Source organism: Arachis stenosperma, chromosome 8 (assembly GCF_014773155.1).
Source record: "Arachis stenosperma cultivar V10309 chromosome 8, arast.V10309.gnm1.PFL2, whole genome shotgun sequence".
Lineage (NCBI taxonomy): Eukaryota > Viridiplantae > Streptophyta > Magnoliopsida > Fabales > Fabaceae > Arachis > Arachis stenosperma.
In genome coordinates this window covers 42878515-42904692 of record NC_080384.1, presented here as the reverse complement: position 1 = coordinate 42904692, position 26178 = coordinate 42878515, and the positions used below count along the sequence as shown (strand labels likewise).

Here is a 26178-nt window from a genome sequence, read left to right as displayed (position 1 = left end):
CCAAACACAGCATATCAGGAGGGCTTCTTGCGAAGAAAATCAATCTGCTCAAAAAACCTTTGTACTCATGAAATTTTCCGTTATACTGTTGCTTGTGGGTCCAAAAGTCGAAACCCCACAGGTTTTATATTAAGAAAGAAAAAAAAAAACAATTCAGTAGTGCTGGTTAGTTTATCAGGGAAATAAAGGAAGAGCTGGAGAGAATGCAGGCAGATATTGGGGAAGAGGAGGGAGCAGACCAAAGAGAAAACGAGATTATTGGCAAAATTCTGTTTACCTTATTTTTTCTATATTAAAACAAGGTGCACATTAAGCTTTTCCGCTGCCGTATTTGCTATGATGGGAATAATGACGAAATTTAACTCTTTCAGAAAATATAAATCTTTTTGTAAGCAAACTACGCATAAAGTAGATTAACTACTCGTCGCGCGCTGCCATACACTAGTTTGCTATGATGGGAATAAATACGTTATCATAATGGCATAAGGATTAAGTGTTCACAATAGCGGTTACATTACAACTTAACCAAAAAAATGGACCATTCAAATGCAGTGTATTTAGTTACTGCGCAAAATATATACGGAAGTTAAAAACAAAGCACATTCCAAAAAAGCTCAGATAGACCTGCTTGGTGAATATACCATTAAGTTTTACTTCAACAATGGGTTTCCCCCAAGAGACCGGTGACAATACTCCATCTTTCACCTTCCTCCCATACTAAAATAAAATCAAATAAAAAGATAACGAGCTGTGAGTCAAATAATAATAATAATAATAATAATAATAATAATCCAATGGTCGAGAGGTTACGCTTTGAGGGTTGGGGAATCCAAGGGCCATTAAACACGTTCAATATAGTGCATGCTTCACTATATTGCAGGTCTGGTAGCAATTTGGGGGTAAGCAAGAAACACCTACATAACATTTAATGAAAGAAATTATTTAAAATTCTGCAAAGATAAACCATAATTTCCCAATATCAGTGTTATGAACTATGGGTATATTTGCAAAATTTGGTCCTTTTTTCCTATTATATGTTATAGGTATTGAAGTATGAACCAATCATCATGTGCATACTGGTCAAACTCTCTGCTACTAGTCAATTCCAGGTGACTTGCAATATTGCTAATGTTAGTATTACTTTGAAAGATACCACACTTGTTGAAGTACAGCATCAGCATCTAAACTACTATGATCATATCTGATACAGCTAGATATTACTAATCTCAAGGAATCTTTGAAAGACAAACTGATCCGACATATTTATATATCGTAAAAGCTAAATGAGTGAAAGGAACTTAGATCAAGTATAGTATAGATCAGTTAGTACTCACTGTGGTGTATTGGGCTTGCTTGCAGCTCTGACCAGTTGCTGGAACATCTTTCTTTCGTTTATTGGGTCCATGCCTGATAAAAATAAATAAAGTAAAACTGTCAATGAAGGTCTCTAGAGCATTGTAAAAGATCAATCCATAAAGAATTAACTTCAGTCACTAACCCTGGTTGATTTCATCAACAACTCTAAATGGGACATTAGTAAGATCTTGAAGGGAAAGAAGATATACGATAGTTGAAACTGACCGCTCCTATTATCAGTTTAAGGAAGAATTCAGAATTCATATAGTAGCACCATGAAAAAAGAAAACTTAAGAAAAAAATCCTTCACAATACCCCTCCAGATTGATGATGAGCACTAAGAACTTCAAGTTTTCCATTTTGTCTGTCAATAATGGAGATAAGACATACTGAGAGGTGGGAAAAACAAAGAAAAATAGCTAGGATGCAATGGAGTTTGACAACATAAACAAATTAAGTTGCATGAGTGGTACATATGCCTACAACAGATGAAATACATATTATATTTTGAGAAATGAGAGAGTCGATAGGAGTCAGTTCTGAATCTGACATATTGAACAAAATGAACCAAGTGTACAAACATGTATTTATACAGCACCTTAAATATCTGCAGCAAGCTAGTCTAGGGAGTAGTTTATGAAATCGAAATCATTAGTTACAACTTACTACATCAGGCACCAGCTGTGGCAGTTCAACTAGCTAGCACACATCTCAACTAACTTACGCTAGCTTAGCTTACTCTATCAAAGAGAAGAGTGAACAACTTCATGAATTTCATTTGCTTCAACTACATAGCATAAGCTGGTTTGTATGCAACTATGCATATGCATATACTAAACAAAATTCATCATAAAAAATAAACATAAATACAGGGAATACTGGAAACTATATGATTCCCCTAAATTCTAAATCCTGTATGTGCCCCAATTACAAATTTCACCATGGTGTAAAATAAATGGTCAAATTAAATTGATAATAATACCCTAGTTATTGTTTTCAGCTACATCTGTGAAAAAAAAATCTACACCATACAATCAGGTTTTCAAGTGAAAGCAGATACAGAAAAGAGAATAAAGAGTAAAGGTAGAAATTGGTTTAGATATTCAAACTGTAGTCACCTGAATTTGACTTTAATACAAATTCCATATTGGGCATACTCCTTATCATGCTCATCTAAGAAGAGGTTCAAACATGACATTAGAATAAAAAGACAATGAAACCCAACAATATTAAATTTTAATTAGCAACTTACATACCTAGTGAAACTTCACCAGCAACAGCCATCTCTTGAAAATTACGGCTAAAAGTTTCATTGATCAGTGCCACAAGGTTTCGAAGTGCTGGAAGCCATTTATCCTGCAGAAAAAACTAACATATTGGTGCTTTGCCCATGACAATTTTCGAGAGAATCAAAAGCATGAACAAAAGTGGCAAGTTTTCATTCCAGTAAACATGGAAAAGGGTATAGAATCAAACAACATCCAGAGTCCATCCATTAAAACTACTCACTAATATATTCATGAAAAGGGGACATGCCATAGTTTGGTGTAAGAAGGTTGCAATCCAAAGTTAACATTAGATTACATTCTCTAATTCTCCCAAAAAGCTTAATTCAACTCCACATTTAATCACTTCATACAATCAATCAATGGGAGTAGTTGTGGGCTAACAAGCATAAAGTTTCTGTTGTCAATGATCATTATTTAAGCCCACAATTCATTCAAGAGGAAGAGGATAAAAATGTTCCAGAGTAGGAAAAGGATGTAGCTAGGGTTGAGGGGTATATGAGTAAATCTCAAGAAGGTAACACTACGGATGAAGAAATAATAGAGGAAAATCAAATAAGAGGTAAGTTCAAACCTTATGAAGGGGATGGAAATTTAGATTTAATGACGTCACTCAGGTGGCATGGGTTATGGTGATGGGGACTGTATGTGACAATGGACTGACAAGAGTGGAGGTTGACTGAGGAGGTGATGGTGGTTGGAAGAGGAGTTGGCTGGGATCCTCCAGGGAAGAATGGTCTAATAACAGGTGGTAGACGTGCCCGGGTAAGATGGTTCTGGGAGTAGGTATATAATAGAGTGATGCTATATAACCAAGTATTTTTAGTAACCAAGTCGACTTAATAGTTCATTGGCACAACAAAAATCACCCACATAAATGTATGTGTGAATTGACGCTCTAAGATAAGAGTTGAGGTATATTGGGATATTCATTAAAGTATAATAAGACTTGGTTGTGGACTTGTTTATAAAATTGTTTGTTCATAGCACTTTAGTTGAAGAAAAACACTAATTCTTTATGTATGTTATAACCAATTTATTTAAGAAAAAAATTAACCACTTAAATCTAATTAAAAAGATCGTTCTCAACTGATAATTATACAATTGATAATGACAATATGATTATTATCATAATATTTCTTTATCAAAGGCAATTGCACAAACATAATCCAAATAATTCTTTTGAAAAGCTTTTTTAATAAACAAAAGACATTGCAAAAATTTAACAGCAAGTGAAAATATATTTTATTCTTTGATAAGAGTTATAATTGCTTTTATTGGAGAAGGAAACTAATAATTAAAAGAAATCATACAAAGCTCTACTCAATTCCATAAAGAGTTCTTTTGGAAAAGCTTTTTTGTTAAATACAAAAAGAGATTGGAAAAATTTAATGAGAAAAGAAGGAATAATTTTATTCTTTGATAAGAATAACAATTATTCTTTCACTTAATTTGAGAAGAATAGGGAAGATACTACATGAAGATATACAATCTATAATCAATTGCATAAACTTTTAAAAAGTTGTTTAGATTGAAATGCAACAGAAGATTGCAAAAATTTTGACAGACGAAAGTATAATGTTGTTCTTTTGATAAGAATGATCATGATTCTTTTATTTGAGAAGGAAAACTAAGAAGTTATACGTAAACATAAAAGCTATCGTACAACTCAATTACTCACATTAGCTAGAAGAGAACATGAATGTATAAACCTTTGCTAAACTGTATTATCTTTCACAAATGTTCAAAGTTGTAACTTATAAAATGTGAATACTTTTCTTACAAGTTATAATTATTAACACATTCATGCTTGCTTTTGATTTAAGTCATATTACATTCCAAAGTTTCAATTCTTTAGATAAAAATTTAGCATATTTTAATTTTATAAATTTCACAAGAATTTCAGCTACATATGAAAGCTTTATTTAAACATTTAATTTAGATGCAATAAATTTTAAATAAAACTCATTAAACTACTAAACCAATTAGTATATTATGTAATTTTAATTGAAATAATTATACATCAACACAATCTACAAATACCTTAATAAGATAGACTTTTCATTCATTTTAAAGTATCATTTTTATGGAAAAAAAATGCATATTTTAATCTCGTGCATTGCATGGGTTTAGGCCTGGTATACCATGAAGGCACAGAAATATAATTCCAATGATTAGTACCCATAACGTTTTCATAAAACTAGTAAAAAACACTAGAAGAAAGCTTAGCCCTGTAATTATATTCAGGAATACGTTGAGACAATAAAACAAATGCCCATTAAGTCACAAATCTCAATATTGGATTATCTATTTAGGAAGGTCAATTTATAGTTGCAATTATAGATGCGTTCCCAAGTCCCAACATAACAATCAAGCGCCATAAGAAAGATATAACTTACCTCGATTTCCTTTATTTCAGTAGAAGACCTTCCATATTCTTCCTTCTCTGCAGCGATTTTTTCTGCAAGCTCTTCTATCTGAAAATAAACTGTGACTTCACTTGGCACGTCAACATACTGCAAAGCTAAGTGCAAGAACAGACCAAGTACCTTTTGTCGCCGATACTCATACTCCTCCAATGCATTATTATTAAGTGTAAATATTGCCCGGGCCTCAGAGATTGTTTCTTGAATAGCATTATTTAAATCCTCAATTGTAGTGGGCATCTGCATGAAAAGACCCACATTCTCTCAGGGTGCCCAATAGGTAGGTAAACAAGAAATTACATAGAAACTACTTCAGTTAGAATAAATCAAAAAATAATATCATGACGGTGAATGTGTACTGCAACTAGCATGCATTTCGTTGTCAGATACAATAAGCTTATGGTTGTGGTATCTAGATAATATGTCCTCCTAACTTTTATATTCTATATCATAATAATACTACTATCTAGATAAGAAGAGCATCCAAAATGAGTGCTAATGTCTAAAAACTGAACAGGCCTATAGAACAGTAACATTACCAGGACACTACATTGTTATTAAAGCACATGGTTGAGCCCAAAGAACCAAAAGAAGAATTTAAGAGCCTGTTGCAGATCATCAAAGACAAAGCTTTAAGATTCAAGATGACCAGGCATGTTTAATGGTGTTGCCACCGGATAGAAAAAATGCCAATATGGTCATCGCAAAATGCAAACAGCAGCTTAATGAAAGACAAAAAGCTCAGTCCCCCATTTCTCGGGTTCACCAGGGAGTGTACAAGATTTGTCCAGTGGCACACCGACTTGCCTCAGACATTGTCAAGTACTCTCATTCAATACATATAACTATTGCAATTACTGTAAAAATTTGATCAACTCCCTAAGCCACCTCCAAGTGGTGGATCAAACACACTTTCAGACTCTGTTTCTCCAATTTAAGGTGCAATCTGAGAGTGACCAACATCTATTCAGAACGTGAAGGGACAAGTTTAAATTTAGTATCATTACATAAAGTTTAGAAATCCAATATGTTTGATAGAATATCTGAGAATAAATTAGGATATTATAGGATCAGTTACAATACAGCCGTTAAACTAGAATGTAAAGATTCCCTATTTAGGCTATGTAGGTTAAACCCACAAAATTCTCATGTCTTTCCCTCCTCTCACACTCAACCATGTTAGTTATTAGAATTAAGTGAATCTAATTCAAATCCAAAAGCTAGCTTATTTCTAGGAAATCTGGAACTCTAAGTAACACCCCTCTCACCTAAAATTGGAAACTTGTTGCATGAAGTTTGCATGATCGGACATTTGTGGGAGACCTAGTAAGTAGTAACAACCACAGGATAGATTTTGATGCCATAGTAGACTTGAGTGAGCCGAAATTAACACCCAAAAGCTCAGTCAAGAGAAGAGTGGCATGGGACATCAATATTTATTTGCCGCTTCCTTATTTAAGCTTCAATGATTTATTATCTTGTTTGTAGATCAGACTTCTAATAAGGAGATCGCTTCCTTGTTTAGGATATTATTACCAGAATAAATGAGATTCAATTGTCATGCTTTCTGATATATATTCCTTTGATTAGGCAATTTAAGACCGAAATAAGAGTTCAATAACTACAAGTAGCAATGGTTGAAATGCAAAACATCAATTGTATTGTCATATTTGAAAAGTGCACATTGCATTCCTCATCTGTGACACAAACCTCACGAAATTTGTTCTGTAGCTCAGGTGTCAATGGCGCAATTGATTCAGCAAGATTCAAAGAATCCGTCAGCTGCCGTTCACAAGCCTCAGTCTCTTTCTTAACTGGATAAAATACAAAATAACATCAGCTTTGCTGCACAAGCACAAGTGAAAATATGAGTGTGTGTGTGTGTGTGTGCGCGCGCGCGCATATGATTACTAGATAAGAAGAAAAACCATAGTAGCTTCTCACGGTTCTGAAATTGTATAGTTGCTTCAACGGCAGACCTCTCATGCTGCTTTAAATCTGCCTCCAATTTGCGAATCTATAAATTCAAAATGTTAGTATGTTACTATGTGTGTGTGTGTGTGTGTGTGTGTGTGTGTGAGAGAGAGAGAGAGAGAGAGAGAGAGAGAGAGAGAAGGGGGGAGGGGGAGAGATAATAAATGTAATGTTGCTTTTGTTGTAGAACAAGAAAAAGACCGTAAGCCTAAACCTAAGGAAATCCACCACAGCAAGGATTACACTCCAACCAAATACAAAAAATGGTGGCATTCATAGCAATTACCACATATTTTGCCACATTAGTCCCTAGTAAAGGAATTTCAATCAAGAAGAATGCTAACAGTGGTTGAAAGAAAGAAAGTACAAGAGCTCTTCCAAACACAAAATATGAAATCTAGGGCACACCTCACACTCCTAATGCTAGACATCTGTATAGTTTGCAGGATATGACATTTGCAAATGGCCTGGTAACAATCATAGGATAGACCCTAATACCATATTAGAATTAAGTTGGCCTAATTCAACACCAAAAATCTGAGCCCATGAGGAGAGTGATTGGAATGTAGCATTCTTATTTGAGTTTCAATGATTTGTTACCTTGTTTATAGGTCAGATTTCTAATGCGGTTGGGGATGATGTTTTACTAAAATTTCTCCTACATATGTTACATATGTATAGTCTGCAAGTCCAAACTAAGCCATCATTGAATAGTAACAGGCAATAACAGCCTAATAACTCTGTACATGTGTTTATTACAAAATCTTTATGCTTGATTGAAAGCTTGAATAAACTATGGCTGTTGTAAGGTAGCCCCAACAACCAATGTAAAGCTTGGTCAAAGCTTGATGGTCATATGGACTTTTATGATTCAATGGACTAGCACCAAAGGCTTAGTTATTGCTTTAGATATAATAATTAACCATTAAAAATTTAATAATAAATAGCTTTTAAAAAATAGAAAAGAAAAACAACATTAACCGATACCCGCTACTTAAAAAAAATGGAAATCTCAATTCACAGAAGTGGCAACAGGCAAATATGAGACAATGGCAATATGTTAAGCAATTGGCGAGAAGATTTTGATATCAGTAGTAGTTAAGCTTACACCAGAAGTAATAAACTTCAGGCAACAGGCTTTACCTTAATGGTGTTTCACTATTTTAACTTTCTAGTCAATTGTCACACCATAGGAATTGAAAGTGAAAAAATAATAAATTCCAAATGGATTGTGAGTGATTGATTATGTAAAATTTCTATCTTCTCAATAAAAAACATGAAAATCTACTTAATCCATGGCAACAGCCCGTTAAATGTTTTCTAGTGCAATATCAGCATTAAATTTATCAACAGATTACCTTAGCATCAAATTGAATCGAAGACATCCGTTGTTCAATAAAGCTTCTTCTGTAAGCAACACACTCAACGAGAAGTTCCTGCCAAAAAATTGGGGAGCATCAACAGCAAAATAACTTGATATCCAAAATTAAGTCTATCCTCAATGGGAGAAAGACATTAAAATAGAAAACTTAGAATGTGTTGGAACCAACATCATAAATTAATCCCAACTACAAAGAATAATAGAATTTTAACCTACAAATAACATGAAATTTAAAGGAAAAAAATGAATATCACCTTTAATTTCATTGCATTACGGAATCTCAGAATGTGAAGTTTATTTGCCTGATCAACAAGCTTTGCCATCTCGGTATCTCTATCAATGGGTTCCTCCAATGATTTCAGTGCAGCTCTCTTTTTCCCTAAATCCCAAGAAAGGACATTCATTCATTCATTTAAGAATATGAAATAGTGAAACAGCCTTAAGCTTTCATACCACTGGAACCATGTCATTAGAGGTAGAAACCCTTGTACATAATGGAACACAAGCTGACATCAGTGTGATATCATGAGTCTAGAAGAAGACTATGACGAGGAAAGAAAAAGATACAAAAAGTTAAAGATATCCAAAACCCAGTGCCTTTCGAATCTAATTTTTTACTACACCAACCATCACACACACCTAATATAATAGTCACTCACTACTAATCTGTGTGATATCATGTAATTTGGATATAAGATCAAGCATAAATTTAATTCATTTTCATATTTATGTATTTAAGTCATAGTAGTTATATAAATCTCCCTGTTGTGTAGTTAAGACGCATGGAATTCATGCACTCTTTCTTTCCTTCTTCCATACCAACACACTAGTCTGTCGATCCAGGAGGACCCACTTCCGTCCCATCAAAATTCTTTTCAGAAAACCATGTGTCTTTCCGATTGGTGGAACCTCTCCTCCTGGCCTCAATCAACACCATCATCAGTCACCATCTTCAATCACTAACCACAATGCCGGTTACCTCTCATCGAACATAGTCCAACCACAACTGTTTTGTTGTCATCTAGCTTCACATGCACGTTCATAAACCATTTCTTTTTTTGGCAGTTCTCCACACACTGCCCCATCAAGTAGCACAACTGATGATGTCTCTGACTGCAGCTTCCACCATTTTTATTCCCTCCCTGCTGCCTCTTACCAAAACTGTCCTTTTTTGGTTCATCCAATATTTCATTAAGAAAGAGCAGAATAATACAAGATAGGGGATAAGATAAGAGTTCCTCTTTCCAAGAGAAAAAGACTCCTTTTGTTTCAAACCTCCTTGGTTTTCCCGTCGTCTCCTTCTGGCACAAGTGGAAACTATATTGGGTTATGTTTTCGCCTCCCATTGTAAATCACACCAATGACAATGTTTTTCACTCAGACCATTTTCATGGCTTCTTTTGATATCCAAGTTTTCCTTGCTATTCAGCACATCCAAATGTTGTTCTTGCGAACTCTTTTTGCATGCTTAGGAAATTTCCGCTACATTCAATGCTTTTTTTCAAACATAATCATTATTGGTAGCAGTTTACAGCCTTAATTTCTGTTTTCAAACAGCACTGGTAGATACCTGTCTCTTCTTCCTAATCATGTTATACACCAAGAAACCATCCAAGACGATGGTCATTCCAGCCACCCAGTTGTTAAGATTTATCCAGCATGTTGGCGTTGCCTTGGTAGACTTCAGTGGACGTAACTTTAGACTTTTAAGGGTTAAATTTAACAAGCTAAAAGGTTGGTAAGCATTAGCTTGTGGGGGAGCGTTCACAAAGTTAACTACAAATCTCAATGTTAAGCTTCTAGCAGATCAAGGGAAACCAATATTTGACCATGAAGATATAGAAGACTGGTTTGGAAACTAAATTATCTCACTCTCACTCATCCTAACATCTCATTGAACTCACCATGCAAAGATCATCAGGATACGGTGATCCGCATTCTAAAGGGTCTTCTCAATGAGGATAACAATCTCATAGCTATTGTTGGATTTTGTGATGCTGGACAAGGTGTCTGATTGATAGACATTCCAGTTCTAGCTATTGTGTCCTCAATGGTGGCACACTTATTTCTTCGTAAAGTCATGCAGGATGTGGTTGCACAGTCTAGTGGAGAAGAATAATACTTTGCTATATCGATCAACTCAGGTAAGCTTATATGGCTTAAACAGTTTACTCAAGGAACTGCAATTTGAGACAACTAAATGAACGACCTTTTTATCTGGCAACCAGGTGACTTTGCACATCACTTCTAGCCTAGTTTTTCATGAGAAGACCAAAAATATTGAGGTTAACTGTGTCATTTTGCTAGACAAAAGGGAGACACATTACCACAAGTTTCATCAATTCAAAGGATCATTTGGCTTATGTCTTAAGCAAAGAAATAAAAGGTCCTAGAATAAGTTATCCATGTAAAAAGCTTGGTGCATATGATCTATATGCTAAAGCTTGAGGTAAAGAATTAAAATATCTATGAATATAAGGTTGTCTTTCGATAGTGGGTGTGTCCACCCAACACATGGCATGGTCCACCATTTTGGTTTACCAACACACAGGTAGACACTAATTCACAAAATTTGGGTACCATCTCAAAGCTAGGATGATGAGACAGACCGTGAGATAGTTTTTCCACTATTGTCCCTAATTAGTTTTCAAAATACCAAGTTTATCCCTTTACTCTAAGCCCTATTCTTCCCCCCTCTCTCTTCCTCCTCTGCCTCACCTTTCCAATACCTCCACCCATTTATTCCTCATCTTCCTTACTCCAACTCACCCTCCTAGCTCTGCCTCTGCCTCCTTCAACCCCTCTCATCCTCCCTCTAGTAACCCTCCTACACCTCCTGCATCCCTCTGCATTAGCCACCAATCGCTCTAGTAATGTTGGATCTGCTTGTCTCTGTCCTCTATCAGCGCTCTCTTCCTCTTCCTCTCTCTCACAGCGTACATAAACTACATGGAGCCTTATAGAATTAGAATAGGGGCAGTTACAATCTCTTAGGATCCATTACAATATGGTAGTTAATTGTGTAGATGTTGTAATTATGTATAGATTCACTTTTTAGGCTATATAAACTAGTCTCCATTGTAAGCCAAGACACACAGAATTCTTATTTCTCTCACCATTTCTCATTTTCAACAATTTCATTCACTGAAGATTCTGTCTTCCTGCACAATGGATGTTTAAAGAAAAAAGCCTATGATATCTGCACAACCTAGCCTAACATGTCTTACTGGCTTTCAATTTTCAATCAACACAAAAATAAAATAAAATAAAATAAAAAATAAAGGAGAGAGACAACAAGAAAAAGTCTTCCAACAAAGCAAGCAACCTGATAAAAAAAAATTAGCAGACAACTTCTACTTACCAATACGGTTGTGAATACCTTCACGTTTTTGTTTCTCTAGTTGGAATAATTTATTAATCTCCTCCTAAAAATTTTATAATGAAAAAATAATTATTTTCAAAAATATATAAAAATTTCAATCAGTCAAACTGTGTCCAAAGAACAAACAGTTCCAGCTTAGAGAGAAACCAATACATTGCAATTGAATTATAAATTGTCCATGGCCTACCATCTTTCTACGAAGATCAGCATATTCATTAATTAAGGCCTTTTGCTTATCTCGAGATCTTTTAGCATCTTCCTCCAAGGTAGCAATAATTCCTTCAAGATCCTTTTCCTGGGATTCCAGCTTCTCAATTTCTCCCGCATTTGAACCTAGTAGTACAACGGAAGGGAAAGGAGAGGACAATAAAAGACCAGTATTAAAATTAACCAACATCATTCACCTGTTTAACAAGTTTCAAAGTGGCATACTATTCACTATAAACTTCGGATCTCCCACTTGTTCGACCATGGCTGAGATATGACCCCCATATCTAGACTTAGACCACCGGTAGTGATTTTCCGGTGTCCACAAATTTATAATTCCCAATTTTGGAACCTCGTCAGCCCTCTTATCAGTATCTCTGGATCCAATATACTGAAATAGAATAATTGGAAGACAAAGTGCAAATTATACAACATTAGCTTAAAGCATTTTAAGAAGTCTATAAATTTGAAGTACTAATTTATGAAGGAAGCACAGGAGGCATACAGAATGATCCAAATTAAACTGGCGAATCAAAACCTCCTTGACAGCACTAGGAGCATCAAAAACTTGGTCCAGCCGGGAGTGAATGCCAAGGGCATGCATCTGGTTAAAATAATCGTAAAACTTCAGGTAGCTAGAATGGGGAGTGCAACAAAAATTAACCACCAAACTTACATCTTCAGTAATTCTGAAAGTCTCTCTTTGTTGGTCAACTTCACCAGTATAATTTAAAACTGGAACATCAAAGAACTTTAGGTGCTGCACCAAGAGGTCCCGATCACGAGGATCTTGTGTTATGAAAGACTGGATTTGAACACAGAGAAACAGGCATTATAAGCGCCTACATGATTCATATACCATGCCCCAAAAGAAAGGTGAGCAAAAATGCAGCACTTATAGCAATCAAAATTTATCAGAAATCTTATCTTTAGAACTTGATAGATATAAGGGGTAAAAAATGTGAAATTACAGAGAAAGATCTGCACAAATAACAGAGAAGCTAAAGAAAATTTTAGCAATAATGCTATGTAAACAACTCATTTTGACAATTATACAAGACAACTACACAATAGGACCAAAGTTGTATGTATAAATACACATTACATATGCCCCTCTGCTTTTTTGTAGTTTCTTGTATAGTTGTTGTTCCAATTGTTTATATAGCATTATTGAAATTTCAATAACCCACTTTCAGCTGCACATCACTGGTCAATAGCTGTACTTTCAAACTTCCCCTCAAGCATGAGTGCTACCTTTTCATGGTAAATAACACCAAAAGCACCCATCATTTCATCCACTTGGCTTGAATCTAAAGGTTTATATCACTCTCAATTCACATAATGGGTCCGTCTATTCCTAAACATAAATTTGGTAACATGATTAAGTGTGCTTGTATCTGAATTAAAAGGAGCTTTACCATAATAGTCTTTGCTGATGCTACCCTTATGGGAATAATGTTCAGATGTTGATGATACAGGTTGCAACTAAGGCATTGATTTCATTAATCTAGGATTTACATTCTTCATCTGGTTGAGTACTTTGTGCTTGTAGATGCCTTGGTTACTTATCTTGAATATGTTACAATGCAAATTTGTAAGGCCCTAAGGTTAGCAAGTATGCAATCAATCCTTTGAAGGTGTATTGCTTAATTTTGCCAAGATCCACTCAAGTTTCTCTATACATGCATGGGTATAGTTACTAGTTATAAAAAAAAAATAGTTCTTCTCTGTCAACTGACCATAATTGTTTTAAACATAACTAATTAAAATTTTAAAATTCATAGTTGAAGTAGGACAAAATGAAAAGTATTGGCATTGGCATGCATACAGAGGTAATCACATAGGGAAGGCATTCAGTAACCAATTGGGTGATGTACAAGTGTGTGTGGTTCTTAGCAATGAGGGACATGTTAAAAATCACGATTTTACTACAACAGAAAATAAGAAGCTATTATGCTCCCAAATAAACCATAAAAAGAGAAAATACGAGACAAAACAAAATGGAACAAATCATTCTGCGAGAAGCATCTCTGAAATAAACAAGGCATCCCAAAACACAATATTAACATTTTCCCCACAAACAGGGAAACATAAATTAAACTCCATCTAGCAATTTCATAATAGCTTACACTTAAGAAACTCAATTTAACAAGTCATCAGAAAATAAATAAGCCTCCTTGACCAAACAACTAGATTTCTATTACATAAATAATTAAATATAACGCGCATTCTTTATAAAAAGAGAATGCAATAGGTTTGCATATAACATCTATGGTTACCTTCCAAATATATTGCGCAGCTTGACCCTCTAGATAAGCAGCATGATCTTGATTTGAGACATTCACCTGTAGTTTCACCCATGCTTAACAGACTAAATAAGAAGTCAAAAAGCAATAGGAGCTGAACAGCATAAATGTTGACCATAGGTACCTCTAATAATACTGGGCCATAAACCCCCTTATTGAAGATTTTACGATGTTCTTGGACCCATTTAAAGGCTTCAAAAATTTTGTCTGTCCCTGCTTCTTGCAATACATGCAAACATTTTGTAATTTTATTGTTCATTTCGCTCAACCTGCAAGATTGAGAGAGAAGGGATACATAAGATTTTCACTAATAACAAATGTGTATGTAGAGCATTTCATATACCTTATGACTTTTACCTTTTTTTACATTCATTCAAGGATGTCACTTTATGACTTATTTCCCTCTCTAGTAGTGATATGCAAGGCTTCATCACTTGCTTAGCTTCATAATCGATATCAGAGGCTTTAGCTCTTAGTCTTTGCTGGAACAAAAAAAAAATCCACCATGATATAAGAGTCCAAGTACAGACAAATACAGAGACTTACAAAATAATGTCCAAAGAAATTGATTCATGTGATATGATTGCATATCAGTACAGAAATATAAACACAATTACAAGTGAAATAGTTTCTTTCATTTCTTTTTATAAAAGAAGAATACAACTAAGACAGGGAAAAGAATAATTCAAGAAAAGGGAGGACAAGATATCCTCTCAACAAAAGATATAGACAAAAGATTGGCGAAGCATAGCTTTCCAATCTCCCAACATGTTTGAGACATAAAGTACTCTAAAGAGATCATGAGCTTTTAAGAGATCATTAGCGATAATGTCCAGTGAAATAGTATTGCACACACGAAAAACAGTTTCAAACTGAAAACATTGAAAGCTTTAAGATCTGTTGGATTACAAAGTCACAGTATACATCAAGTTTGAATTTCAATATTTAGAGAGCATGTAAAAGCTGCACAATGTATTTACATAGGCTTAAACTAGTGAAAATGCAGTAGTTTGAATGGTCACAGAGCATATAATTACTAGAAAACATGATTATATCATCTTAAGCTGGCAAAACAGCATGCATGATAGCTGTATAGCTCCTGTCATTTCATAACGAAACAAACAGCTAGCTGGTATAGGCTGTTGGAGATAAACTAGCTTACACTGCGGATAATGATAACTGTATGGCTCCTCATATTTAATATCAAACTTACACCTAGCTGGTATAAGCTTTTGGAGTTAAATTAGCCACACACTACTTAAAAGCTAGTTTTGTATTCTAGGAACTAGGTTATGGCTAGCTATTGGAGCAATATCTTTTTTTTGGGATAAAAGAAGAATTTCATTTAGAAAAGTAGAAGGATAATACAAATTGAGAGATAATGGATCCCTTGTGCAAAAACAAAAGCAAAAAACAAAGAATTTATCTATAAACCATAACTTTCCAATCTATCAACATGTTCGAGCAAGAAAGTCCCTATAAAGATCATGAGCTTTTCACCAACTAGATGCTAGACATCTAATTCTATCCCAAAAAACATGCTTGTCAAAAAATCTGTAATTGAAGGGGTGTGTATTACACTCCAACCAAATAGTGGAGAAAATTGCACATGGCCACAGAAATTTTGCCTCTTTTCTACTAACAAATCCAACAAACCTAGTCGATAGAAATTGGTCTAGAGATACAGAGCACACCCAATATTCATCAAATATGCTAAACAAATTGTTCCATAGGAAAATAGCTATTAGGCAATGCAAAAAAAGATACAAATAATGAGTATACAAAACAGCAACACAATTAAATGTCTCCTTGATGTAAAACTTTACTAGAATTCACCTTGATATTTGAGACAATATAAAGCGGTGTTAAGTACTCAAGTGAAAAAAACAAGAATTTTGCGTGGGGTGGGGGGAAGAAGTTGATAAGTTAGTTAGAGAAGAGAGTGTTCAAAAAGCTCATTTGCCTTTTATTTACAGTAGAAGAATGAAAGAAAAGAGAGTTGAAATTTGAAAATGAAAATAAAGTAGGATCAACTAATGTAACAAATAAGATAGCTGGAAAAGATGATGGAGAGGGCATTTGTGAGCGATGAATTCTATTATAAGAGAGAGGATTGAGAGTGTACATAAGAGGAATGAAGGGAACAAATAGGAAAATAAAAGATTTAGGCTTGACAGGACCTTAGGAGAGTGGTAGCCTCTCTAATGCTACCTTCTTCTCTACTTTTCAGTATTTGGGTATTCAATTCATACATGAAGTGTATCACCTTCATATCCTCGAGCTCCTCTGTTTCTCATCCAACTCTGTTCTACTCATTCTTCTGCTCCCTTCTATAATTCTATTCTTATAACCTCTCATCTTACTCTATTGGCAGTTTTGGTCCAAATTTTCATGGTCCATCTTACTGTGCCATCCATTGTGGAGTATGCCAAAAACTTGTTCAAGGATCATAAGGATATTTGGAGGAAGCATATTTGCTCAAATATGTCGGATGCATGGACTGAGCATAAGCAAAGGTGGATCATTAACTTGGTAATCTCTCCTATAGGAACAAAGTTTATGAAGTCTATTGATGCTGCTAAATTTGTGAAGGTGGGTGAGAAGATATTTGAATTGCTTGATTCCCTTGTGGAGAAGACTAGGGAAGAAAACGTTCAAGTGATAACAGACGATAGTTCCAATTATTTGCTTCCTGGTAAGATGTTGAAGGGAAAAAGAAAGCATCTCTGTTAGACACCTTTTGCTGCCCATTCCTTAGATTTGATGCTTGAAAGCATTGTCAAGATGCCTTTGATGAAGAAAATTGTGAAGAGGGTGATCTTTCTTGTTGTTTTCAACTATTCCCACTCAAGCACCTTGAGTTTGCTGAGACACTTCACAAACAAGAGGAGATTGATCAGACATGTGAATACTAGACTTGCAACCTCTTTTCTTTCATTGGAAAGACTTCACCAAGAGAGGGGGAACCTTAGAAGAATGTTTAAATCCAACGCGTGAACACAAAATAAGTTATCTAAGGAGGCTAAAGGGATGGAAGAAACAAAGATTGTTCTAATGATTTCCTTTTGGAAACATGTGCTCTATATGTATATGAAGCGATGGACAAAGCAAAAGAAGCAATCAAGAAGTCCTTCAACAGCAATGAGAGCAAATATCGTGAAGTGTTCAAGATTATTGATTAGAAGTGGGACAGGCAGCTCCATAAACCATTGCATGCATCCGGTCACTTGTTGAACCCGGAACTCTACTACAATAACCCCAACATTGAGTATTGCCTTGAGATCGTAAAAGGTAGATGTAGTTGCATAAAGAGATTGGTGCGTGATTCAATAGAGCAAGGAGAGATAGTAAAGTGACTACCAATTTACAAGCAAGATTTAGATCTTTTTGGATCTAACTATGCCATAGAATCAAGGAAGACCTTTGCCCCTAGTGAGAACAACTAAACCACTTCATATTATTCTTAGTTTATAATCTTAGTTTTTCTTTTGTTCTAATTTTAGCTACTTTTCTTACATTGCACTCGTGGAATTGTAGCTCAATGGTGGAGGTCCTATGGACAATGAAATCCAAACCTACAATAGCTAGCCATCAAGACCTTAAGCTAGACATGTAGTGCAACTGGTTGAAAATGTAATTGGAGTGTGTTTGAGCTACAATAAACACCCTCAAAATTTTAATTCATAGGCAATTAGGCAGGATATATATTATTAACACATTGATTATACTTGATGTCTTAGCTTCATACTAAGAGGAGGAATAAACTTGACAACAAAACAATGCATGACTTGGTTTATATTAAATCCAAGCTCTAAATAGAAGATATAATATTAGGGATGAAATTGACCCTATTTCACTCAATGATATTAATGAGTGTAGTGAGGGCATGTTGTAGACAAGGAGAAAGATGACAATGATGGACCAAAATATGATTTGGTTTTTGAAGGTGATGGTGATGGTGGTCAGGATTGGAAAAGGTGCATAGGGCATCTGGATTAGGAGAGCCTAGAGCAAATACTAAGCAACAATCTAGGAAAAGAAAAGAACCTTCAAGTGGTGGTGACGAACAAGTGCAACAGGTTCCAAACCTTACAAGACCAAGAGTAAGAAAAGAAGAGAAAAAAATGATTGAAGAGGAAGAAGAACTGTAATTTGAAGATCTTAATGAAACGGAATAAAATGATGAGAATAGATTGTTATTAATATCAAATAATATTTTTTACCAGCTCTTCTTGCTGACGAGGTTCAGAAGGACCTAGATTCTCAAGTTCAAGTTCAGAAGCAGCAAGTTCCTCCCTAATTTTTTCAAGTTTTTTTTGCCTAGTTTCCTCCTGTCTTCTCAAATCTTCCATATCCTTGTAATTCCTTTGCATCTCCACATCCTATAAATCAATTTAAAGAAAAAAAAAACCTTGTAATTCACACAAAATTTTATGCTACATGGCACAGGATAAACCCACAAGTACAACATGGAAAATACTAACTTCTTCCAGTGGCCTTCGTTAAAAATAATTGGGTGCAGACAGTCAACAAAGTAGATGGAAGAAAAGAAAGACACAGATTACAAAAGTGAAAAATTACCAGTTGGCTCTCTTTATCCAGAAGTTCCGTCCGCTTCTTGTAGTTCTCTTTTATACGGCTGTCAACCTTTTTCCATTTGGCATCTAGTGCAGTCTGTTCCTCCTTCTGTTTGCTGCAATGAATGATGGATCATAATCCATTATCAGATCTTAACAACAAATGGTGAGGCTATTTGGTCAGACATTCTACATGCAGTCCTTCCCGAACTAAGAGAATATTATTCTTTAAGATGGAGATGAAAGTGTGAAAGCCTATGAACAAGTGACTTGGGAGATTTCTCAACAACAAATCTTTCAAAATACATCAAGAAAAATGCTAAAATATTTAATGTAACCTTGTGATAGTGGTAAATATAGAAACCTTTCATTCAGGTGTAGAATTTTTGGTTTTCTCATTTTTCTCAACAGTAGATGTTATCTAACAATCTTAATAGAAAGGTAGAGTGTCATTCTTGACGCTTGAATGTCTGTTTTAAAAGAATGAACAGGAAGGCCCTTATGTATACTCATACTGGAGCCTAAACAGAATCCAATTGAACCAAATATCCCATTGTTTATTTTATAAAAGGAACCTGTCCTTACTATCAATGATCTTCTTTAACTCCCAAAATTTTCTACCCTGAAACAACCTACAAAGCATCAAAACATCAACAAAGGACAGGAAAAATTATATGATGTAGTCAGGTGCTATAAGAAATTGGGGTTGGGGGGGAATTCCAAGGCTCCCTCTAAAATCAAATATTTTATATGGACAACTGTGCTTAACAAAATTAATGCCAATGACCTGTTGTAGGTTCAAAGGCCACATAAAGCTATTTCCTGTGATGTATGTGTTATGTGTGGGGTGAATTCAGTGTCAAACTCACAGCAAATTTTGTATTCCCAGATGGCTGATTTTTATGGAACAACTTCATTTGCCTTCTTCCGGGCCCTCAAATACACTTCTAATGTATTTCATTTCAAATTTAACCAAATTCAATCAAGGTTATCAAGATTCCAGTTATGAAACACAACACCAAGCCACAGTTAGACTTCATAAAGGATGAGCCAATGCGCTTTCACGAAATACAGTGGAGGCCGACCGACCTCAACCCATCCCAAAATATGCAACCTTCTCATCTAGCAATTAAAAAATAATAAAGATTTTCGTACTTAATAGGATCCTTAAGATCATTTAGTAACTTTGCAGACTCCTCCATTGCCTTTGCCGCATTATTCTCATGTTGCTTAGCTTCCCAATATTGAGCCTTCTTCATGTCATAGTCAAGCCAAGGCAATTTCTTTCTCATGGTTTCAGCCTTCATGAAAAGAAAAAGTACAACATATTAAGAAATTATTCAAAAGTTGTATTTCAGGAGGACATGAGGATAATTGGCAAGGCAACAGAATCATACTTCGTCTAAAATAAAGTTAGATTAGAAAAGGGAAAAAAATTTAAGGGTATTAGAAAAAGAAGAAAGCATCAAAACCATTGGCTCAATAACCCCTTAGCAAACCAGATTGTTAATAAAGAAGGTAATCAACCAAACATAGCACAAACCTTGGCAAGGATCTCATCTCTTAGACGGACACGCTCAACATCCTTCTCTAGTTCAGCATTTTGTTTCTTCAACAGATTCAAGGTACCTAAATGCCCCTCCATAGACTGGAATAGAATTAGCTAAGTCATTTTGAAGATCACAAAAAAATTTTAGATGATTATTACCATCCTAAGCAAAGGATTAACTTACCACTTCAATATTCCTCAATGCATAACTTTTATGAACTAGTGCACGATGTTGCTCGGGAAGTTGTGGATCACCAACAGCCTTTTCAGTTTCTTCCAGGAGCTGCACTGGAGTTAACTTTGCAAACTCACAGACCCTGTCTTGTGGTAAAAACTACAAATTGCACGAGTCCAAAACAAATCAGTCAGGTAAGATAAAAGATTAAAAGGAGAAAAAAAATTTACACAAAAAGAAAATGTACATTTAAACTTCGAAACCAGATTAACAAAGCTATAAATCCCATATCCGAAAATTAATATACCAAAAGGAATAAAATTACACTATTAAGACAAGGTACCAAGAGAACAGAAAATAATTAAACAAATATATTGGCAGAAACAGAAATATAGGTTTAAAATGAGAGCATCAGCCTTAAGACACCTACACATTTTTCAATCTCAAACACTCATTGTTTACCCTCAATAGTTGAGCTTGTATGGAAAGGAAGAGTCTGTGGTTGGGTTAGTGGTACATCACAGATCATTGCAAGTGATCTTACTCAAAATTAAATTATTGCTGAAGAACAACGATGAAGTTGGAGGAATATTGATTTGTTCATAGGAAGAAAGAAACAACATAAGGATAAACTTGCTTATCCAAATGTTTGTCATAAAAAACGCAAGAGCTACACTCCACCAAATACTAACAATGGCATACACAGCAACATCGTCACAAATAAATGGCTTCCTTCCTGTGTTCAAAACTAAGAGTCTAACAGTGTAAACAACGATCCAGAGAGACACAACTAGCACTCACCAAATTTTTCTTACATCATTTTTCTTTATATATATATGAGTGAGAGAGAGAGAGAGAATACAAGCAGCTATATATGGACACAAGGTCCCACAGAAAACAGAATTTAACAGCGCTATTGAGTATCATATTATTATATTCCTTACCACTAGCCCTTAAATTGATAAATATTTTGGCTAGATGAAATAGGTGAATTTACAGAAGTAGATGGCATCCTCATCCCTAAAAAAGAGGGGAAAATAAAAGAAGGATGGGAAAAAACACAGGTCATAGAGCTTCTAAAATACTTATGCTTCTACCCATACAAGATTATTTAAGAACCAAAACATTTCAATATGCCACATCTCTAGAAATAGATCCCAATTAAATCCATGGGAACATCCTCCAAAACACAGAAAATCTAGAGTGAAGCCAAGTAGATAACCCAATAAAATGTCACATAATATAAGCAAAAAGTAAGAAAAAGGAAATCTAGCAATGAAATGACTTAGTTACAGGTCATCTGCTTACTTGAGTCAAGTTACTGACTTGGATGTTAAACCTTTTAACAGTTTCAGCTATATTACTTTTGGGAACTATATTCCCTGAAATGAACACAATGAAAGATCAGAGAGTTAGTTATCATATTGAGTTATCATATTGTTTAAGCATCCCATAAAAATTGAGATGCACTAACTGCAGTGGCAATCCAAAATTTAAATTCTTGCAAAGAGGATTGTGGGAGAATAATTAATCTGAAATGCATAACAATTTATAAGAAAATGAAAGTGCTCATGAAGATGATGCTACTTTAAGATGAAATTCTGCACCTTCAGACCAGCGTACAAATTGAAAATAATGGACTGTAGTCACTGTACTCAGTATCTAATAACGAGCATAAACATACTGTCAAATTCAAATTTGAAATTAAACAAGCGTAATTCCATAGAATTGATTTTGATCAAAAGTAAATTTGATATTATGTTTGGATGATAAAGGTAAAAATATCACTTCATCAATAATTACAAAAATTTTAAAGAAAAACGGTGAGTGAAACAAAAAGGACAAAAATGTCAAGACTTGGTTTTTATACAATGCAGTTGCATTAAAATGTGGCTTCAAGTCAAACCAGGTTTGAGAGCAAAAAAACTAGAACAAAAAAAGACTAATGGGTAATTTGCCAACTTGACAAAGCCTTATCCCGTTAGCTATAGTCCACTAAATGTATTAAACAAAGACAATGTGCTCTACTGAATGAGTAATTTGCCATTCAAAACAAACACGACACATATTTTGTCTTTAGATATCATGCTCAACCAAATTTTAAAACATTTAAGATAGCGGTCAACAACAACCTCAATCAACTGGTCTTAAATGAGTCAAATCATAATGATTAATGTCAAAAAAAAAAAGAGTACCATCTAGTTAAAAATAAGAGTATCGAAAGTGTTGAGGTTCTTACCATTTAACAACCACTCAGACTTGTTGTTAGTATTTATTTTGCGAGTAATGGCAATACACTCATCTTTGTTATTCCCTCTCAATGTAATCTTAATGGATCCAGACTCCTCTCCCCGCTTCACATATGCCCCGACACTAGTTGCTCGCCCAAGCAACTGCAAGAAATAAAGATTTCATATAAAATGGTTTAAAGATAGAAATTTTGAGAAACCTATTCGAATGCAGAAAAGGACAAACCAACCTGAGGCTCTCCACAAAGGCCAAGTGCAATAGCACACACGAGAGAACTTTTTCCAGAACCATTGGGTCCAACTACAAGATTCAATCGAGGCCCAGGTTTGCATTTCACGTGATCAAAGGTCATAAACTTAGAAAGCTCAATCTCAAGAATGTTTCCGGGCATATAATCATCATCTCCTCTGAAACAAAATTTGAACCATCAGCTCCCTGATCACAACATTCATAACAAGTTGTACTACATTGATTTAAATGTATATAAGAAATATATCAAACGATTTTAGCTTAATGTGAAATTTTATAGCACATGATCAGCTTTGGACGGAAGATTTGAAGGTGGAGTTTCTTATTTCTAAATTGAGGAATAAAATAAAAATGTTTGCAAAACCAAATAAGCTTTGATTCAAGGTCATGCAACGTAATACTTCTATGTTGTTAGTTTTCACTCCTCTCATTTGAAAATTTCTAAAATATTTCCCTAAACAAAAATTTTTTAAAAAATAAAAAAAAAGGCACCCCAAACGGTTAACACTTTCAAAGTTCCCAACTTTAACAATCCCACATTGTTTACTTAACACACCAACAGATTAATGACAAAGCTTACAACAAACACCACATTCCACAGCCCTAACTCCTACAAAGAGGAGTTTCCGAGGAAGCAAGCTAAAGGGGGCGTCACGAAAATCGTTGGATTAAGTAATGCGACGAACCTCGAAAGGAGTATACAAACCTAACAATTTTATGGCGCTTGGGTGGAGGTGGGTCAGCCATTGCACGAAATAAAAACTTGGATCTTTCTCTTTGCACCATAGCACCATCAACAAAAAAAAAAAGAAAAAAAAATCAGCAACCAGAATCAATAAATCAAAATCAGGAAAATCAGCATAAACAACTTAGAATTAGAATCATAGCATAAACAACTCAAAATAAAATAAATTCCAGCATAATGCAGGAAAACATTGCACCGTAGCACCATCAACAACTCAGAATCAGAAAAATTCCAGCATAAACAATGTAGTGAAGCATTGCACCATAGCACCATCAACAATTCAGAATAAGAAAAATCAGCAACCAGCAACTCAGAAATCAGAATAAATAAAATTAACAAAATAACCAAAAATAAACTGAGGCAGCAATGCTTACCAGCGGCGAGGGAGGAAGGAATGTGCCGAGGAGAAAAGTTCGCCGATTGGATGGTGGCTGGGTTCCAAGAAGGGTTTAGGACGTTAGGGTTGGGTTTGTCGCAGTGAGAGAGAGAGAGAGAGAGAGAGAAACGGGCGGGTGGGGTAACGGAGAGCTTGAAGACAGTGATGATGTGCGCAGAGTTCGCGACGACGAGAAAACGGCCGAGCAGGAGCAGTTCCCGACAACAAGAGAAGATCTCCGAGCAAAGGTTTCACGGCGAGGAGAAGCGGGTGAGTGGCAGAGACGTTCGACGGCGAGACGACACCCTCTATTTGTCACGATGCCGGCGGCGACGGTACCCCCGTCCGAGGAGAGGAGTTCGGCGATGGTGGGGGCTGCTGCCTTCGGCGATGGTAGGGGCTGGGTAATGAGTTTTGAACTTTTGATGATGATGACTCGAAACAGAGATATTCAAAACCCTAAGGTTGATTTGGGAATTGGGGATTATCTGAACAAAGAAAGAAGGAGGAGAGTTAGAGTGAGGGAGAAGGTATGAGTGACTGAGTGTGACAGACTGAAACCACGTTTGGCGCCAAATTGACGGATTTTTCGGGGATTGGGCTCGTATGGCCTAGCGCATAGGCATAGGTGTTTAACTGTTTAATTTGATTAAAAAATGAATATTACAAAAAATTTGGATTATATATATAAATAAATGAATAAACTATCCATAGTAAATATAATTTTAAATGATACGGAAAATTAAGTTCATCAATAATTTAAAACTGAGAAAATTTTACTCTTCTTTTTTTAGAAATACTAAAATGACAATTTTTTATTTGTAAAATATACTTGATCATCAAAATTTAATTTAAGATATAGAGTTAGCAACTTTTTTTTGACTAAATTAAATTTTAATTGGACGCGATATATAATATTAAAGTTTAGATCTTGTTTCGTTATGGAATAATTCGTTAGTATATTAGTAGTTTTTATGTTTTTTAAATTGAGTCATTTATAGGAATTAATAGGGACATAAAAAATATTCTGTAAAAATTAATTATCATATATACGGAGTCACATCATTTACTTCTATCTACTTAATATACTAAAATTGGGTTTTCTCCCATCTAATAAGAGTGACGTGTCGCTCTCTTGTGAGTTCGTTTCCCTCCAAAACGAATGAAATTTTTCATCTATTCTAAATTATTTATTATAATTATATTATTATTATATTATATTTAATATTTAATGAATAATATATAATTATACTAATTTAAGAACATATCTTCATTATAATTATATCAAATCAATATTTAATGCACTATTAAACTACTTATCAATTATAATGCGTAATTGCTGTACATAATAAAAAATTGCCTTAATAGTAATTAATTTACATATTTATATTTGTTTTACTAAGGTCTATAAATAGTATTTTCCTGTCGTACATGAATCTAAATTTGATAATCAGTTCATAATTTTATATTTAGTATTTTTTTTACTACTTCATAGAATAAGAATGTATTCTTCGTTTTTTATTGAAATTGATTATTTTAAGGTACAATTTATAATTTTTTATAATGTTTTTCATATACTCATTCTATTATATTATTCTTTTGATAATTTATTTATTGTTGTTACTCTAAGTTATTGTTATCGTCTAATGTTCCAGTTCAATTGTCTTTTGCCATAATCGTTTACAATGCATCACATCTATGAAATACCTCATCGAGTTGTCTTCACTGATTCGGGTTCCAACTACATGAATGTAAGCGTTCAAATAAGGGGCAATAATCTCTACTTTACCGAATGATGGTTAGATCTACTCACATATCTAATGGAATGTGGTTAAAGTTAGCTTTCTTGGGAGGAGCTCGATTTTTTATTGAGGAATTGTTTCCACGAATTTCAACTATTCGTAATATATTTAAATTTTCTTATTTTAAGTTTGTCGTT

General features: G+C 34.7%; 1 protein-coding gene across 1 annotated transcript; it reads right to left on the bottom strand.

Annotated features, from left to right (window-relative positions):
• Positions 1-346: 346 nt before the first annotated feature.
• Positions 347-24775, bottom strand: LOC130944517 (structural maintenance of chromosomes protein 5). Its single transcript, XM_057872866.1, has 31 exons — positions 24238-24775; positions 23825-23893; positions 23099-23276; positions 22859-23012; positions 21928-22001; positions 20629-20778; positions 20439-20543; positions 20051-20196; positions 18900-19011; positions 18542-18700; positions 14676-14800; positions 14443-14587; positions 14292-14357; positions 12689-12817; positions 12518-12616; positions 12238-12403; positions 11993-12138; positions 11785-11848; positions 8678-8802; positions 8401-8478; positions 7013-7085; positions 6779-6882; positions 5192-5308; positions 5042-5119; positions 2613-2712; positions 2475-2529; positions 1672-1720; positions 1499-1586; positions 1335-1407; positions 811-914; positions 347-717 (listed from the first exon to the last, which is right to left on the bottom strand). The coding sequence occupies exons 2-31, from the start codon at positions 23863-23865 to the stop codon at positions 656-658; spliced, it is 3165 nt and encodes a 1054-aa protein (XP_057728849.1). The 5' UTR covers positions 23866-23893; positions 24238-24775; the 3' UTR covers positions 347-655.
• Positions 24776-26178: the final 1403 nt, after the last annotated feature.